Genomic DNA, 21,100 nt, shown 5'->3' on the forward strand with positions numbered 1-21,100 from the left:
GTTGCCTGGTATGTAGGTGAAATAATTCAATTAGATGAATTTCACCCGCATAAATAAAAGTATCAGCTCTTCAACTTTACAAACATCAATATATGAAGAATTAAAGGAATATAGATGTTCAAATATGGGCGGAATGGTGGATGTTACACATTGTGTAAAGTGGCCACTTAAACCAGCCAATGAAAGGTCATAAGCCCAGTAGATGCCTTGACTTATTTATTACCTTATCTAAATGTTCTTTATCTCTTTTGTATTTTTATATATATTTTTTTTAATTTTAAATTTGTTTATTTTTCCATACACATATTATTTACATAGAAATATAATTACAAAAATACACTTTAGAAAAATACATCGTAAAATTAAGCTATAACATGAATTGGAAAAAATGTCCACAAAGGCTACAGCGTCTGAGGGTGAGCAATTCGAAGAAAAGAAAAGAAAAGAAAAGAAAAGAAAATAAAAGAAAAGAAAAGAAAAGAAAAGAAAAGAAAAGAAAAGAAAAGAAAAGAAAAGAAAAGAAAAGAAAAGAAAAGAAAAGAAAAGAAAAGAAAAGAAAAGAAAAGAAAAGAAAAGAAAAGAAAAGAAAAGAAAAGAAAAGAAAAGAAAAGAAAAGAAAAGAAAAGAAAAGAAAAGAAAAGAAAAGAAAAGAAAAGAAAAGAAAAGAAAAGAAAAGAAAAGAAAAGAAAAGAAAAGAAAAGAAAAGAAAAGAAAAGAAAAGAAAAGAAAAGAAAAGAAAAGAAAAGAAAAGAAAAGAAAAGAAAAGAAAAGAAAAGAAAAGAAAAGAAAAGAAAAGAAAAGAAAAGAAAAGAAAAGAAAAGAAAAGAAAAGAAAAGAAAAGAAAAGAAAAGAAAAGAAAAGAAAAGAAAAGAAAAGAAAAGAAAAGAAAAGAAAAGAAAAGAATAGAAAAGAAAAATAAAAGAAAAACCAAATGAATATATGCTAAAATTATGAAAATATGATTTTACAGCTCCCCAGGGAGTTGAATCCAGTCCTGATACACAAAAAAATGTTGTTAAATATTAAGCTTAATCATAGCAATATTAATAAATGAAATATTTTATTAAATTAATTTTTTTATTTAACTTTATTCAAGATATAATTTGATCGAATACAATAAAGGTATATTTAAAATTTTATAATAAAATGTAAACATATGCTTCTTGCTAATTAGTCACTTATTTCTAGATATGGCCATAAAAATCCGAATTCCGTGCGTTACATTTGACATCCATCTTAACTCGATGTGCCTCTCCACTAACGTGTTACAGCGAGAGCGAGGGAGAGATACCATAAAGTGTCCTTTCGCAACAATATTTTATGAAAACTCGAAATAGTTTTATAAACAAGCATAATGACGCAGCATATTTTTTAGTGGTGTTTATAGTAATTTAGTTGGGGTTTCTGGTTTCCCCTCTCTGGAACTAGGGGTTTTTTTCACCTGGTTTTTTCCAGGCCCGGAAAGGTTTAATGTCTAATTACAAATAAATTCTAGTATTTCTGCCTTTCCACTTTTGAAAAATATGAAGAGGCCCAACATTGACAACAGCTTTACATTACTGTTTTTTGATACGATTATCTTTGCGGGACGATCTTAATAATACATTGTCGATGATTGACATTTTGTCCAGGGCTTAAATAAAATTCGAATTCCAAAATTTAAACGTCCGCGTTATAAAGTAAAATGATTAATTACGGTTTTTTATTAAAGCGTCTTTCTTAAATAGAGCTGAAAACCATTTTACACATTTCGTTACCTCACCATAATTATTTGTAAATATTTTTCTTTACAATTTATTGATGGAAAAAACTTTGAAAGGTATCATCTGTATTCGATGTATGAATTAGCAATCCTAGCTTGAAATGGAGTTGCTCTGACAAGGAAAGTTTAATTTCCAGGAACTTTCTCCATAAGCAGTATAAGCACACAATACTTCAAAGCTGAATCGCTCTAAAAGCCTATGTTATGGGCGCATAAAAAGCTTGAGAGACACTTTCATTATTTATAAGGTAGGTTTACTTAGAAATTATGGGTAGTTAAAATTTAAATGATAGGAATGGAATTACAGGTATTTTTATGGGCACGAAAATAAAGAAATATGTTCAATTTGAACCAGGCTAAATGAGAAATGATAAGCGCTGGTTATTATTGTGAAAAAGCTTATATATTGAATCTAGTTGTTGGTAAAAAATAAATAAGTAATTTATTTCGGTCTCGTGGTGTAATGGTAAGCGCGTTTACCTACCATGGAAGAGGTCTCGGGTTCGATTTTCGACATGGTTGACATGAAATATCATCAACTAATGTTAGCTAATATTAGTAATTAACCACTTACTGACTTTTTTAGACAAGCGGTTTTGAGACGTACCCGTCTCTTCGTCAGGACACTCTGAATTTTATATGTACATGATACCTCTAAAATTTCAAAATTCTTGCCAAAAAATATGAAACCTGCATTCTACACTAAAAGTTGTATTGAAAAAATATTTTTAAATTGTAAAGATAAAAGTGATATAATTGACAACTTGGGAGTTTATTAACTAGCTCGTGCCCATCGAGATACATTTTTTTTTTTTTTTAAATTAAATATTTGCGTTTTTATGATTTACCCAAATATTTCATTTTGAGGGCTATTTTCAACGAGTTGTAAATAATTGTAATTAGTATGGATTAGGATTCTGGTTCTATTTCGCACACAAAACTGTATTTTTTATCCACTCAAACCCAGAATAAATAAAAAAATAAATTATTTTGAGGTGTAAATAAATTGATATCGGTACTTTACGGACATTTCTATACAGCAGTAAAGTTAAAAATAATTCAGAAACGTTTATTTTATTCAGGAACCTTTGAGTTTGGTACAAAATAAATCAATTCATTCGGTTTCCCCGCAAACGGAAGAGTAAAAGCCTCCCATGTATAATGAATATAATAAAATCGATGAAGCCTTAGAAAATCAAAGCCAAGGTACATGACATTTATGACCAAAGATTTGATGGAGGTCAAAAGCTTTACTAAGCTTTTACAGTATTCAGGAAAACGAAATTATTTATGAAACCGGCATCAGGATATGAAAAATTGATTTTAAGAGAGGAAAAATATGGCAAACAGTCCCTTAGATTAAGCAACTTTTTCTCTGAATATTTTTTAAACTTGAAATTTCCAAACTTCGCTGAGAACTTTTTTAAGGCAGAAATATTTTTTATATGTAAAATGATCACAAGTTTTATTACAAGATCAAAATTATTATTCTGATCTGTTTTTATTGTCAAGGTTTTTTTTGTCAAACTTTATAATATTTCACAATTATTCTTTATTGCTTCCTGATTAGAAGTCGTTTTGAATAAATTTTTCCAGTCTGGTCGGCCTATTAAAGTGTAAATTCCGATTCATTTGAGCACGTCCAGAAGAAATTACTAAAATATATTAATTTTTAACTAAATATAATCAATTGTTGTAAGTCGTTTTGAATATATTTTTCCAGTCTGGTCGGCCTATTAAAGTGTAAATTCTAATTCATTTGAGCACGTCCAGAAGAAATTCCTAAAATATAGTAATTTTTAACTAAATATAATCAATTGTTATCTTTGGCTGACCTTTTAAAACTTTCAAATTGAAGAATACGAACAGATTTAATATTATTTTATTGAGTTATCAATTGATTCATTGACGTTCCAGAATTGCTGGAGTTGGTGTGTTTCCGTGTACCTGGTCTACACACCCGGCATAGATCTAATTTTTGTTTTGCAAGTTCTAGGACTAACTATCACATGCACTCGCCTATCCCTAGGCTCCACACGTATGATAATTAGTATGAGAATAAGGCTGCAATATTATGTTTCGACTTGCTAGTTATAAAACAAGTCTGATTTTTTTTTCTCTCGCAATATAATTCTTTAACTTTACCTTGTGTCTTCTTACACTTTATTCAAAAAATATATTTAAACATTTTATTTTGGTGATCTCATTACTTGCACTTTTCAATTTTGTTTTTGTATATTATGTCTTTATTACACGTACAATTTTTTTTAATTATTATATTTTTCACTGTGCTCCATGACATTTATGTACTTTTTATTTATCTTATTTCGTCCTTTTAGAACATTTTTTTATCACATTATTGTCCATTTCCATCACTGATATACTTATATTTTTTAACAAAATGTTAGGGGGTTCTGTCTAAAACGGTCAAAAATGAAATTATAATTAATAATTTTGACTTAGTTTGCTTGACTGAAAAATTGCTCAATTCTACAATATTTAGTGGATAATTATTTGACAACCGCTACGCGGTGTATAGAAAAGATCGTGAATCAAGTGCATTAACATCTAAAGATGGAGGGAGTTCTACTTGTTATTTCTAATAAAGTAATGTCAACAAGGAAATACTCTTGGGAGAAGACCCATGGATATTTACATTTGTAAATTTCATTTGCTCATTTTTGTTTTTAATAAATTGATGGAAGAGTTCTTTTACTTTTTCAAATATTTGAATTTTCAGACCATTTCCTAAAAGGCATAAATAACTTGTGCTGGAAAAATGGAAATTGAGTTGTGGTAGAGTGGGATTTGAACCTCGGACCTTTGGCCCGTGAGTCCACAGTAATACTACGGAACCACAACCCGGTTAAAAATTAAATGCGTATATTATTAATGTTTACATGTGTGTTTACCATGTATTTTATATTATCGAATTAATTTTTCAAACAATTTAATTTCAATTTCATTTATAATGTTCATTTTATTTAAATTTAATTTTTTTTGTAACTATTTTTACTATAATTATTCTTATACATAAAAAAACTATTATCATAACGAGAATGTTTCAAAATTATAAATATTTTAGTAAAATTCTATTAAATTGTACAAATTACATCTATTACGAATTAAATTTTATTAAAATTAATCTAATATAAATTTTAATAAATTGCATTAAGTACATTATATTGAAAATTAAATTTTGGTCTATTTACTTTTTTTTGTTTTGTGATTATTGGTGTTTACATATAACTGGTGAAAGATGTTTAGTGCTATTATTTTTTATTTTATAAATTGTATATATATTGTGATATCTTTTACTGTTTGTGAACTGAAAATGGGTACGTGTGTTTACTTGTTACTATTATTAGAGTAATGCAAATTTATCGTTTTAAAAATAAATAAATAACTGTAAGAAAGAAAGAAAAGATTTGAAAGTGCAAGTAAAGTGGACAATTTAACTATCGATTGCCTTTTGTTCGCTGATGATGCCTTGTTTCTTGCTAGTAACAAAGGAGACTTGAAATTCTCCAAAAGTCTACGATGCTTGATAAATCAGAAGTAATGGTTTTTGAAAGGGGTGACAGTATAAATTAATAAGCGATTAGTGTGAACGGAGGTATTTTGAATCAGATGTTTACTAAGAATAGAAAAACTCAGAAATATATTGAAAAAATGGTGAGTGACGTGAGCGGGGCAAATAGTGTACTTAAATCTACCTTAGCAAACAAGTATTTGTTGCAGGAGGTAAAACTAACATTTCACTATGGAGTTCTGGTGCCGACTCATTTACGACGACTGTGAAATATTGTATTTAAAAAAAAAAGATGAAAACAGGCTGAATGCTGTCAAAATGTGATCTCTCAGGCAAATGTGAGTAAAACGATGTATGATAGTTGCACGAATATCGAAATCCGTACATTGCGTAAGGCTGAAACTACCATTATCGACAAATAAACGAAAGTGTTTCATATCACAAATTACTATTAAAAAAATTAACTTAAATCGGTATTAGAGGTGACCTCTTCAGATGGTTTTCATCTTATATAGACAACAGGTCGCAAGCGGTAGTGGTTAATAATTTTATTTCTAGTTGGGTACGGGTCCCCAGCGGGGTGCCTCAAGGGTCTCTTCTGGGACCTTTGCTCTTCATAATTTTTGTTAACGACATTGATAAATGCTTTACCTCTTCGCGTTTGCTTTGTTTTGCTGACGACATGAAAATTTTTGCAACAATCAAGACCCCAGCTGACGTCTTTGATCTGCAGTCAGATCTCGACCGTCTAGAGGATTACTGCAACTCCAACTGCTTGGACCTTAATCCTTCTAAGTGTTCAGTTATTACATTTAGTCGCAAAGTTAAATTTTTACGTACTAACTATGTGCTTAAGGGTCAAAACCTCCAACGCTCATTATGTGTAAAGGATCTAGGTGTCTTCCATGATAGTAAATTACTTTTTGACGCCCATGTTGACAGCATCATAAAAAAGTCATCGCGTGCGCTTGGCTTTGTTATGCGTAGCTCTACGTCGTTCACTATGGCAAAGACACTTAAAATCCTTTACTGTACATTAGTGCGAAGCAACTTAGAATATGCATCACAAATATGGAATCCTATGTACAATGTGCAGATATCACGCATTGAAAATATTCCAAAAAAATTCGTAAAGTTCATGTGTTTCCGGTTGAAACTTGAGTTTAAATCTGACCAGTATATTCATATATTATGTAAAAAACATCACCTACTGCCTCTGCAAAAACGTCGTGAAATCGCGGATATAATTTATTTACTTAAAATTGCCTCTGGTTCAATTGACTGTCCTGAACTACTTTGCAAACTTTCTATCAATGTTCCTTCCAAAGTTTTAAGAAATAACCCTCTTCTTCACATACCTCTTGTTTCATCTAATTATAGGCAAAATTCATATTTATGGCGAACTTTTAATAATTTTAATGTACTAAATAAATCATTTAACATAGATTTATTTGGAAATAATCTTAATAACGTGCGGCGTTTGCTTTCAAAATAACTCGTAGTATTTTTTTTCTTTTCTTTTAAATTTACATTTAATTACTATTCATTTTATGTTCGAGAATCTTTTTTTAACTTACTGTGATGCTACTTGTGAAAACCTGTAATTGGCTTATTTGTTATATGTTTTGTTATATAAATATGATATAATTATAGCTGTTGGTTATCCAAATAAATAAAATAAAATAAAATAAAATAAAATATGCTTTGACATGAATGGACAGTTTACCCACCACATACCGCACACCGCATCTGAGGACATAAGTCTCCTTGGCGGTGCCCACATACACGGAAAATTTGCTCGTTGTCAAACGAGGAAAGCTGCCCGAAGCAGTTCTCTGAAATCTGGTAGCCTTAGCATCTTTGTGCTGAAAGAAAGTAATCCAGAAATACATAATATGTACTCCATTGGATTGAGGAGAGAGGGAAGTGAATTCTTCACATCCTGGGATTAAATTGATTGGACATGATCAATTCGCCGAAATGATTACAAAACTTTTTAAAAGCCTCGAAATTCTTTTTAGAAGCCACCAGATCTGTATATCCAACAGGACCTATAACAGGGCCACGGATAGTAGCAAGAAGCTCCATTCGGTAATCATAGAGAAGGGGAAATGGACAAGACCACAGGATGTGTTCAGAAGATTGGTTAGGATATCCGCAGCAGCACGAAGGGGAGTCAACAATATTAAAAACAAATAATTTTTCATTGAATTTACCATGACCTGATAAAAACTGCGTAGTCCAGTGATCGGGGATACCCCAAGAAGATTCTAAGCGCTGACGGATTGAAGGAAAAAAAAGAAAGGTAACCCTCCCTGAAGGGGAAGATTCCCATCGCGATTGCCAAGCATTAAGAAGAGCCTTTAAAGTATTTTTTTTAGTGACATTAATTGACAGCGTATGAACGGCTCAAAGAACTGACGATGCAAATGTTGATACATATAAACGAGGAAGACCGAAAAAAGACATGGCACGACCAAATCCAACAAATACTTGAAGATGGATATGTCAAAAGTCAGCTTAATCGGCGCGCGTTCATGGGAAGATGTATGACTTTAGAAGAAGCGAGGTCATTATGCAAATACATAATGAAATGCCGTTCTATTCGCTCTGCTTACCCTTACGGCGAAACTACGTGATGGCTTGTTTATAACTTAACATACTACCTATTTACTGCCTTTATAAGCAAAAAATGAAACTTTTTGACAAATAGCACAAAAGTAATTCAATATTCGGGTTCTGTAAGAAATTTAGAATCGTTTGATATAAAGCAAAAAGCAATTGAAAAATTTCAATACGAAAAATTATTTGATGTTTTTTAATTTTTTTAGTTTTTTTAAGCATTAATTCAGACAATTTAGAGATTCTTATGCAAAAACTCAGTATAGATATGGCGCACACGGGTTTTATGCTTTGGAACTAAAAGAAAAACTGTATTTTTACACATGATTAATTACAGTTATTTTATATTTGCATAAAGTAGAAAAATACGAAAAAGTGCCATATCTCAAAATGTGACTGAAAATAATTGCTTTTTTGCTCACGATATTCTTATTTTTAGTCGTAGGGGTCAGTGTTATACAAGCTTCTGACGTCACTGTGACCTGTGGATATCTTTTGTGACAAGTCTTCGTAATAGTTCTCGCCCTCCAAGCCCAAGTCCATAATGAACCTAACTTCTTTGTGGAAAGCGAGAGTTTACATGTTGCTACATCTCCCCCTCCATGCCCAGATCCATAAAATATTTGGTAATTAGTTAGGGGGCGAGCTTTCTAAAATCCTCAGGTTTAACCAGTGGTCCCCGAGGGTGACGCTCCTTTGTAACGCATCACATTCACATATAATGTGTTTAGGTGTTTCCTCATCTGCACTGCAGAACCTATATCTAAAAGTTTCGGAAAGGTTCATTTTAGCAATCTGCAGTGATAACCCTCACTTGATTTTGGATGAGTTTTTTGAGGTCAAAAGCAAAACATTGCGAGTACCCTATATCAGTCCCTCGCATGCTGACCAGGTTTTGCCAGAGCATTAGACTTTGCTTCCTGGCCCATGACTTAAGCTCTTTACGAGGAGCACATTTAGGCAACTCGCTTATGCCCTGCTTATACCCTGCGTCAAAAACTTTGTAAGACTAAACTTATCAGTCTATCAATGAATGAGAATAAACAAAATGTAAAATGTTTTATATATACGCTTGAGTTTTTTTTCATAAATCACAATAAAATTTTGAAGAAAAGAAGACGTATGAAAAAACAAATGAAATACAAATATAGTGAAAAACTCAACAAAACGTCTTGACTGAACGAGCATTTGTATTAATTATTATCTTTCACAGAATAGTTTATTTTTTCTTTCTTATGTTATGCAAAAATATTGTAACTGTCCATTATTTATTACAGGAGCAAAAATTCATTAACATTTTCTTGTATACCCACGAACAGGCCATGCCTTTGTTGGATTTTTTTGTTTACTATTTTTATAGTAATATGTATTTCATTGATATGTAATTTTTTTTTAAATTTAAATCTTAAAGTAGGGCACACATTTCATTCATATTGTTATGTGTGTTCTAATAATAACATTGCAAATATATTTAATGTATAAATTGTTTATTACATATGTCTTGACCATTATTTTAAATTTTGATATTATAATTATGCTTTATTTTTTTAATACTCTGTTTTATTATTATGTTTATTGTAAAAAAACAAATAAAATTAAATAAAAAAATAAAAAGAAACATCATTCATTGCTTTTTATTATTCTATTTCCGCACCTTTTGGTGCATACGGCACTAAATTGGTACAACAACCGCAGCGTATTTAAATCAATTTTTGTTACACAAGAGTGAGGTGATCAGTCTTGCGCTTCAGGTGCCCGTTTATTTATTTCTTTATTTTTACACTTCATATTAGACAAAATGGCTCGAAAAACACTCTGACAAATATTGCTTGTACTTGGAGTAGGATCAGTGTATAAAGGGTCGGCAAGCCAGAAATATTAGTATGCCTAATGTAGCAATTGCTTCTAAGAAACCGATTTGTGGCGGCAAATATGGTTATCGAATTCCCGAAAGAAATTGAAAAACAGTTATACATTAAACAGTTAAGATTGTTAAAAAAAAAACTGAAAAGCAAAATAAAATAAAAAGCAAAAATACGGCGGTCATAGTACATGCGTGCACCCCGCTCCCTACCAATAACTGACTGAAGGACTGAATCTCTTTCACGCAAACACCGACCATAGAACAGCGTTTCTGCCTTTCTTGTTATGAGTTCTATCTTCGTGCTCTCTCTTTTACAAATTTATTACTGTATGGGCGTCACATTTATTCTTTGCATAGTGAGGATAATTTTTTTTGTACTAAAATCCAGCACATTCATACTAATTTTATTTCTCAAATCTAATGTGAAAATGTCCATTTGAATTACAAAAGTACAGCTTCATCATTAATAAAAATAAAAGAGTCTTGTATCGTATGACGTATGTATCGTATGTAGACTAGTGTGGCATTACATATATTATAGTAGCTGCAAGACGTGCTGTAATCTAGCTCCTGTATATAATAATTGGAAACGAGGAACAAGAATCCCAACCGTCCATGCGCTCTGTAGCTGCAAGACGTGGTGGGATATATATTTATTGTACAGCGCCCTTGAGGTGATTTTCACAAAAACGACGCTATATGAATTATCCAAATATATATATATATATATATATATATATATTACAGCCACACAATAGTTAAGCATTATTGGTATTTCCGAAATCAGGACTAAAAATAAATAAACATTTAAAAATATTAATAGCGAAAAAAAAAAAATTTCCCTGTTCAACATATTTTTGAGAATTTCTCGATAACGCCTAAAATGAAGCTTTTAACTGAATAAAAAAAGTAAATCAGCATTTCTAATTTTGATTCATTCAATATTATTTCTGGGAGAATCTGGGAGATTCTGCGGATTTTTAAATGGCATTTCAAAAGTCTCAAAGATAATAATAAAAAAGGATAGCTTATAAACGAAAGTCAACATTTTTTTTTAAAATGAGAAATTTGTAATCCTAGGCATTTAATAACACGCTTTGGTTTAGTGACCACTTAACAAACTGTGTAATATTTATGCATAAAAAACCGCGTTTTTTTATTTTTTTTACAAATATTAAAATTATAAAAGTTTAATTAATAATTTTGAAAAAAATCCCAAAATAGTTATTGTCTGCTAAAATTTGGAGAAAATATGGTTTATAAAACCAGCTAGTATATAAATAAGTATAAAAATTGAAAAGTATATTCAGGCGTTGCCTAGTATGTAGGTGAAATAATTTAATTAGAATCTCACCCGCATCAGTGAAAGTTTCAAATCTTTAACGAAGATCAATAGATAGAAGAATCGAAGGAATATAGATTTTTGAAGAAAGACAGAATGGTAAATGTTAATGGTAGTGTGTAAAGACAAATCCAGCTAAAAACAGGTCATAAGCCTTGTAAATGCATCTTCTTCAACCTTTTTCTATCCATTGGTGGATAAAGGATTCTTTTTAACGTCTCCATTCCATCATGTTTTCATCTCTGTTGTAATTATTGATTATTTTTTAAATACTATGTTTTGCCTTTTATGTATGTTGTTAAAAAAACAAATAAATTAAAATATTGTTCGGACGTTTGTACGGCTGATGCATGCGCGCAAGTATAAAAGATAATTGAAGCAAAATATTAAAATCTGTTTTCTGAGCAATCTACAAAACGTTGAAGATAAGAATTAAAGACTAGGTAAACATATTTGACTACCAAGCATGAATTATTAAATTCGATTTCAGACAATGTCGACACAAAACTGATCGTCTTGCTTTCGTGTAGTAAATATGAATTGAATACGCTGTAACTGGTGTATCAATGCAGTGCTCTTTGCACCATTAGGTGTATATGAAATAATTATAATAATTGTTTTTTTTTTACTTCCAACAAACAATACTTGTTCTGTGTCTGAACTTGCTTTGATAATTCAAGGCAATAAAATAAACAAAGGCTATCGACATTAAATATCTTAAATCGATTAAGTATTTTATTTATTTATGTAGACGCCCAATGGGCATTTTAAAGGACATATGTTTACTAAGTATTTATACCTTTTAAAGTATTAAGACAAAATGGTATATAGTAGACTTGGTGGGGAGTGGAAGCGGGAGAGAGGTGCTTATAATTGAATTTGATTTAGTGATCGAATGACAGAAGACAACTTATTATCAAAGAAATCAAGACTGATATGTTTGTTGGCAGACTTAAGAATTCTGGGCATAGGAGAATGAAAACCATAGTTAGTTCTATGGTTATCGGTTAAGTTAATATATCCAAATAAAGTAACTTTAAAGTAAAATTTTAGTTTATGGCGGTTGCAAATTTGACTTAATAAAATTAATTTAAATTTAACGTTGGAAAGATATTTTTACTACTTTCAATACACTTTATTTTTTCCAAGCCTGAAGGCGGAAAAAATCCGCAAGTTTCTAAGGGGGATACTAGGAATACCGCAGCTAAAATCATATAAATAAGAATTTCAATAAAATAATGGTAAAATTTATAACGCACATGTTTTGCCTCCATTTTTTTCTCGCGAACCCTCATTCATCATTGTTTTACAATAAAAGCGTTCTGACTCAGCAATCCATTTGCGAACCGCTCTCTCGCAAGATTGCCTAGCATTATAAACATCATATGTCTGGCTTTATCAACAAGTTTCCGGCGTTAAAACGCTAAAAAAAAGCGGCGAAAATCCTAAAATGTACACTCTGATAGGGACCTTCATTACACGGTTGGAAAATTGGATCACGCTCGTCGTGGGAGTAAAACGTAAACTGATTACAGTTCAATTTTTTCCTCGGTAACCGCCGCGGATTTAGTGTCGCGTATCATCGTGTACGGAGCCCCTTATAACACTCTTACTGAACTCTGTAAAGGTCATTCGTGAACATCGTCACATTTATTTCATCCGAAATTAAATTGGTACATAAATATCACATGTATTGGCAATCACTAACGATATCTTCACGAGCATGTATCGATACGGAATATTTAACGTTTTTATCTAACTTGTAAGGGCATGTGGTGAGGTTTCCGATTAAGGAAGCAGTCGCTTGGTACAAGGAACAAAAGATGTGCCTACTATTAGGTTCATAACAACAAAAGTTATGACCGTTTTTTATGATCCAAGGTAAAAAAAAAATTCTTCAGAAATGATGAATAGTATCTTCTTTTAAATGGTTTCATTGTATAAATGATGTTTTTCCTCTACTTTCTATTCAGTTTTGGCCTGGCCAGAGTACAGTAAAGAGCTTTTGTACTTTTTTCAAAATGTCGGTCGATAAAGTGCATTTACGTCACTGTTTACTTTACGAATTTCGTAAAGACAATACCGCGAGTGTGGCAATCAAAAACATTTGCGAAATATTTGGAGCAGATGTCATCAAAGTTAGACAGGTACGAAGATTGTTTACAAAATTGCGATCTTGGGATTTTTCACCAATTGATAAACCACGTACCGGGCGGCCATTGAAGTCTGATGACGACAAGTTAAAAGTCATAATTGACTCCAATCCACGTCTAACCACCGGGGAGGTCGCGTCGATGATGGCAGTCAACCAAACAACCGTATTAAGACATTTGAAGCATATGGGGATGATTTCGCGGTACGACGTTTGGATACCTCATCAATGGTCGGCTGCCAATTTATTGTATCGTGTTTCAACGTGCCTATTTTGAGTACGAGACAAAAACATGAACCTTTTTTGCATCGTTTGGTAACAGGAGACAAGAAATGGGTCGTGTATAACAACAAGACAAGAAAAAGACATTGGGCTGTACCTGGACAAGCCCCATTAATCACTTTGAAAGCCGAAATCCATAAAAAAAAAGTTATGCTTTGTGTTTGGTGGGATTGTAAGGGTATTGTGTATTTTAAACTCTTGGAACGCAATCAAACAATTACAGCAGAACGATATTGTCAGCAATTATCCAAATTGTACATCGCCCTTCAAAAGGATAAACCAGAATTGGTAAACAGAAAAGGGGTAGTGTTTCATCACAACAACGCGCGACCACATGTGGCTATGATGACCCAACACAAGCTAAATGAATTGATATGGGATGTTATCAAACATCCACCGTATTTTCCAGATCTTGGTTCCTTCGATTTTTATTTATTCTGATCACTGCAAAATGTTTTAAATGATATGAAATTTGATACAATAGACCAGGTAAAAACATCCCTTACTACATTTTTCGCATCAAAATCCACGGATTCTTCTTTTAAATTATTATTTTTTTTTTGTTTTTTTACAATAAACATAAGTGATAAAACAGAATACTAAAATAATAAAGCATAATTACATAGCAATGAAATACATATTCATAGTAAAAATAGTAAACAAAAAAAAACCACAAAGGCATGTCCTGTTCGTGGGTATACAAGAAAATGTTAATGATTTTTTTCTCCTATAATAAATAATGGATAGTTTTAATATTTTTGTGTAACATAAGAAAGAAAAAATAAAATATTATGTAAAAGATAAGATGGTATTTAATAAGATAATATGATAATTTTACACTAATGGTATCAATAAGTTGATAGAAAGATGGAAGAAGGTTATAAAAACTGATGGAAATAATATAATTGATTAAATAAATTATGTAATAACTTATATTTACATATAAGTTATTAATTTTAAAAATACTTGGTACACTTCCACTTATTTATTTTGACCAATTAGCGCTTTCATCCTCTATTGGGCATCTTCAGACTGGTGAATATTTTACAGTGCATGGATAATTTATATAAAACTAAATATTTTCTTAAGTGTAGATACATTTAAAAATAAGTTGAAAAAAATACAATACGCAATAATGCAATGGAACAGAGTGAGGCAAATGATCAAAACACGTGTTGGCGTTGTACTTTAAGAGGATATTCTATGTTATGAAAAATATTTATTGATTTATTACAATATAGGGTCTAACTAAGGGGGCTAATAAGGGTGAGTTTTTAAATTCTATCGGCTGATTTATTAAAATTCTATCGCCTTTATTTTTTATCCTTTTTATTTCTAATTTAAATGAAATAAGATTAAATAAATAAAACAAATCTAAAAAAAAGGTTTAATTGTAAATGTAAAAAAGGGTCATAACTTTTGCATCAACCAATACTAACACAATTATTCAAATAATGTGCTTTGAATTATATTTCATAGTGTAATATTAAAATACCATAATGTAAGGCGATTCAAGGGTAATTTTTTTATAAAACAGTCACAATATACGAAAAAATAAACATGCATTTTCTTTGCATCTTCAGAGCTACTAAAGATCTCAATTTGCGCATGCGCGGACTTGCGAATTCAGTACTGGGCAACCGCCTCATAGGAATAAACAAACTTACGCATTTTTTTATTTCAGAATTTGACGGAGCGCAGTGAATTTTACTTTAGTACGCGCATAACTGTGCAGGAAAAACGTTGTCTGTAGATTTGTCGCAATTTTTAAAAATTTATTAATGAAAGGATATTGAATCCATCTGAGATCGCTACGATTAAGAACAAACTGATAGAAAAATGTTTGTTGTAGCTACTAAAAAATGAGTTGTCTTTTTGCTTTATAAAAAAAAAATAGTATTCAGTATTACAAATAATATTATTTTTCTTACTTAATTTAATACCTTTATTTACATTTACGTTTTTCTATGCGTAAAAAAAACTATTCTTATGGACATAATTTTTGTACCTATTTAGAATTCTTATTTTAATTTAGATGAATTAATTCTGAATAGGTTTCTCAGTTCTTCTGAGTTTAATTATGGGGTCGTATTTCGATTTCCCACACTATCTTTACTGTATTGCAGTGTCGATTATCCAATTTACTAATGGAAAAAGGATAGACTATATACGTACTAAATAAATTCATTGGAACAAAGCTGTCAAAGGTTTATTTTATTTTTAATCTAGATCTTTTGTAGGTACCCTTTCAATATTGTATTTAGTCAGGAGCTTTGATAATTTGTATTTGAAGCACTAACTTAATACTTAAAACAAGTGAAACTGATCGAATGTCAACCCCCTTCCCACCCTTCACTTTACACCTACACATATTTCACTTGAGATGAAGACTTGATTTACTATATCCATATGTATGAGATTCAGTATTTAGTAGACACCATATAAATTGGATTTTATTCATGTTTAAATTATACCTTGATAAAGAACATAAAAATCGGCTGTAAATTGAGTAAATAGTAAGTGGTTTTAAAAAATAGTAAAAAGGGGTTTTATTCTGATTTATGTTCAAAAACGCTTAAAGTTGCGTTTCGTCAAAATAAACAAAATGAGTCGTTTTATTTAACTCATTTCACCAACACATTTGGTTAATTTTGACGAAAATCCAACAAGTTTCTAACTATTGATTGATTTGGTGTTTATTTTGTAGAACTCCATATTTAAACTTATAATTAGAAATCAAACACTGATTTGAGTCTACTGAACACTTTATTTTATTTTAACAAATATAAACATAAAAAAATAAAAACTTGCGTGACAATTGTTTCGCTTTATTAGGGCATTTTCAAACGAATGTAGACTCAAATCAGTGTTTGATTTCTAATTATAAGTTTAAGTTTTTAACTTTTGGCTTCATTCAACCTATTTACATTTTTTGGTACAACTGGACTCCAGTCGTGTTAAAGAGCATAATAAAGATTTTTAGTTTGTTTTTTTAGATTAATTAAATTAATTTTAAGATAAAAACTGGTAAAACTAAATTTAAATTCGCATTTTTGTTAATGATTTTTTTACATTGCGATTTTCCTCTCAATGTTTTTTTGACGATTTATGCAATAAATATACGGCCTAAGCCAATAACAACAGTTTCTACAAAAAAAAAGTACAAAAAACTAAACAAAAAGGACATATAACTATAAAGCAAATACAAATAAGGTCAATAAAATAATGGTAAATAATAAATATATTATTTAAATATAAAAACACAATTGAGAAATAAAATTTCGAGCTAACCTATTTTTATCCCACATTTTTTAAGTGGCAAAGATCTACGAGATCTACGAAAAATCGGAAGATTTATCCCTAAAAAATCAAGTATCTGACTAATCTTGGGGGCATAAAAAAGTTGCTCGTAGAAGATTAGATAAATGGCAGATTTTGACTTCACGGTTGGAAACATGAAATGAAATTGATTGCAACGGAGATGAGACGTCACTTATAGCATTAATTAAGTATTTTTTAAATGCGTATAAGATCTACCTGCCTCCAAGATATCTATCAGACCTTTGTATTTGGGAAAATATATGTAAAAGAAAATCTACTCTTAGGTCAGCATTTGATGCAGGCAGAGGAAAACTTTTCGAAATCCGGCGCTTCCTAAACACTAGATTCGGAGATCGTGCTTTTGCCGTTGCCGGCCCTTCTGCCTGGAACCAATTGCCCTTGAACTTACGAATCAACGACCGTCCCATTTAGTTCAAATCCCAACTAAAATCTCACTGCTTTAGTTTATCATACCCTCAATTTTAAATGAGAAAATATAAAATGTATCTTCAGCTTAGATAGAATATAAGTTTAGGTTTACAATTGTAAAGCGCCCTTGAGGTGATTTTTCATAAAAATGGGGCTATATAAATCAGCCAAATATTTTTATTATTATCTCAGTTCAACGTTTCTCTAATGACGATAGATTAAGAGATTGCTCTATTTCAAAATAGGAACAATTAACCCTTTACAATCCGATCAACCATGCTACCTTTCTTTGAAAATATTGTAGGACAGACTCGATATGGTCAATATGAGTCTTATAGAATGGAGATCAAATTGAAGAAGCATATTTTAGATGAGGTCGAACTAGTGAGTAATAAAGAATTTTGATGGTATTAATATTTCTGAAGTCCGTCGTCATTCTATTGCCTAAACAAAGAAGTTTGACAAATTTGTTCATAATATTATCAATGTGTTTATTATAGGTGAGTTTATTTGTAAAGTTATTTTAATATAGTCTAATAAATAAAATGATGATTATTATTTATTATTTTTTCTTTCTCAGGGAACATGAGACCGGTAATATTTTGGATAATCTCCTGTCCCGTATGGAGCAGTATGCTGATAACTTAGAGGCTCTTGTTCAGGAGAAAACAGCTGATTACCTGGAAGAGAAGAAAAAATGTGAAGAGCTTCTATACCAGCTGCTTCCAAAGTAAGAAAATAAATTAATATTATATTTTTCAGTTTTAAAAAATAGATAAAAGATTATGTTTACAAAATGAAATTATGCGGGAGCATGTTTTGATGAAAAATTATATTTTTTAAGTATGTACGGTAAACAATTAACAAAATTAAAAAAAAAAAACGATTTCTTTATTAAAAGTATCATTTTTCTACGCTATTTTTGCCAATACCGGGAAATCGCCGGATTTATAAATACTTCTAGAGGTACCTATTGGGTGTTAACTAAAATAAGTTGTGTCCATTTATTTTCAAACAAAAAGAACAAGACGACACAAAAAAATGACAATAAATTAGTCAAGAATGTATTCTCCTTCATTATTTTACAACAACAGTCAATAGTTCATATCATCTTCACCTTACTCACCTTCACTGTGTCAATATCGCGAGCAACTTGGGCAGCTTTATTTTTCTAATTAAACGCGAAAACGAAGTTTCAAAAACGCTCACTTTCGTCTACTTGACATTTCTATTTGAAGGTTTGTCATCAAATAAAATAATGCATTTAACGTAAAAGTAATACAATATCTTATAGAGGATAAAATTTCATTTTCTGGGCCTTTGATCTGTGAGTCCGTGACACTAGCTACGGAACCATAATCCGATTATGTGTGTTAGTAAAGAAAATATTATACATGCAGAAGAAATTCGTTTCAATTGTGCAAATCAATGGCTTTAAATAAAAGAAACCTTGTACATTAGAGTGGGCCAATGATGTATGAAGTTTTTTATTTTTTAGAGATCAAAGTAAAAAGGGTCTCAAAGTTGCATTTTGCATTACATTGAAAGTAAAAATTATTTAAAAAAATATTCCATACTACTTTTGGCCCTCCACCGAGGTTTGAAGTTTATAACTGTCTGAATATTTTGTTAATTATCTGTATTGATAAAATTATTTTTTTTAGTAAAGATATAACTTAATCACATTACAAATTTGAACACGTTTTAAAACTACTGAAATGCAAAAAGTTTACACTCCGCGTAACTTATTCCGTTGAGCGCCTGGCTAATATTGACGAAAACAATGGCTCATTAAAACAATGCTACCCATATATTACAAAACAGAGTGCAACTCACGCCCTTAGATACTTATTTAATAAGGTTTAATGCACTTTAAAAAAATAATTGGAGTCATTTCCTTACTTAAATACGAAATGACAGCCGGTTTAGCGCAAAAAGTTGTTTTTTTCAAAAATTTCAAACTCTGGTTAAGGGCCAAAGGTAGTATCAAATATTTTTTGCATTCTGAGTTATCCAAAAGGCAATTTTTTAGACTCCTAACATTTCGAAATTTGTAAAAAAATAAATATCGGCCTACCCTACTGTGCATGTCTCGTCGTCACCATTTGCTCAAGTTAAAGCCTAAGTAATTTTCTTGATCAATCCTTTTGACTAAACATCTCTATTACTAAGGGATACCTAGTTATTCATGACGACATGATAAAAGCCGAAGCATATAATAGGAATACCTTCATTAATCTCAATCGAATGATCCATTAAGCCCTCCCGGGCCTATGGGGGTGTCTGGGGGCCCCCAGGTAGCAAATTTGATCAGTAAATTTATTGCTTATCATCATTTTTGCTATTATTCTATTATGTACATTTTACATGCTTTGCAAATTCCAATACGTTGTATCCCAACTCAACACAGTAATTGTTGCAATTTAATTCAATATAATCTTCAATTTTATTTTTATTTACAGGATACATATTTGAAAACCTTATTTGCCGCATCAAATCGGTTTCTTAGAACAGGCAATTGCCCATATAGGAACCGATTGCAACATTAGGCATACTAATATTTCTGGCTTGCCGACCCTTCAAATACTGAGCCTACTCCTAGTACAAGCAGAATTAGTCAAGAGTATTTTTTGTGTCATTTTTGTAACAATTTATGTATAAACTAATAAATAAATAAAATTAAGGTATTCGTGGTACCCCTCTCAGATAATCGCGGATTTTTTAAAAACCTTTTGGCTCAGAAAGGTTAAAGATTAAAAACTCTCGCTGGTAGTTTGATACTACTATTTAATTGCGTTTAAATGATGTTATAATTTCATCAGAAATATAAATATTATTAGCTAATACCAATAGTCAAAGTTTTTTTAAAAAAAATTTTATATATATTTATTTATGTATTAATACAAATACATGTTTATTACCAAAAAAACGTATCCCTAACTCTATGAGGCCAAGAGCCCTGTATTTAGTTGGGATACGACATAATGCAACAAAAAAAAATATTACATAAACATATATTTCAATCAACATTCGGACAATACGCTTAATATAACATAAATCTTTGCAATATCTTGCAGCAGTTTTGATGTGATTACAAAAAAACGTATTTATTTTCATTCATCAGTTTAATCCAAAACAAAACCGTCAGAAATTTTATGTACAAATATTAATTTATTATATACACAGCATAAACAAAAATGTAGCTTTCTCTTTAAGGTAAAAGGGAATATTTTAAGGAATATAAAGTATTAGTCTTCGACATCTTATTCACTTTGTAAAATTGCTTACTTTGGGGTTGATAACACGCTGAAAAAATAACTGAAATTTTCTCAAAAGGCCCTTCAACAAAACTCGAGGTGATTTCAGAATGGAAAGTTTCCTGTTTTCAAATTTTCCGATACATTTTCCGCTTTAAAAAGTCTTAAAAGGCTAAAAGCGGCTTAACGTAAGTAGTATTTGTTTTGTTTTAAACGAAAACTCTCCGGACAATTTTTCGTCTTTTTGTCCGCAGATAAGTAGTAGGAACTTATGAATAAATGCATATTTATTACAATCTGAATTGGAAATTTTTATTTTTGTAAATATATGTATCAAAGAATTTTCCCCTTTTTTCGAACAGATTTTCAACTAAATCATTATTTTTTACGATATTTTAGTAAGTGTTTCCTTACTAAATTTTGAGATTACAATTTTTTTATATATTTTTTTTAAAATGACTTTGAGGAAAACAAATTTAAGATTTCTTTCAAAACTCACCATGAGAAATGTTCCAATGTAGTTTCACGGTCTGGACC

The 21,100-nt window shown here is 30.7% G+C and overlaps 1 protein-coding gene across 1 annotated transcript in view; it reads left to right on the forward strand.

Annotated features, from left to right (window-relative positions):
* LOC148282708 (atrial natriuretic peptide receptor 1-like) overlaps positions 1-21,100 on the forward strand; it is a gene marked incomplete at its 3' end in the record, with an annotated part of 177,922 nt that overhangs the window by 149,689 nt on the left and 7,133 nt on the right. Inside the window, exon 13 of the mRNA XM_088224655.1 lies at positions 17,887-18,036. Within this exon, the coding sequence (XP_088080781.1) occupies positions 17,887-18,036 (150 nt within the window). The remainder of the gene's footprint in view (positions 1-17,886; positions 18,037-21,100) is intronic.

This window comes from Micrasema longulum, unplaced genomic scaffold (assembly GCF_059751315.1).
Source record: "Micrasema longulum isolate JH-2025_06_02 unplaced genomic scaffold, ASM5975131v1 h1tg000303l, whole genome shotgun sequence".
NCBI lineage: Eukaryota > Metazoa > Arthropoda > Insecta > Trichoptera > Brachycentridae > Micrasema > Micrasema longulum.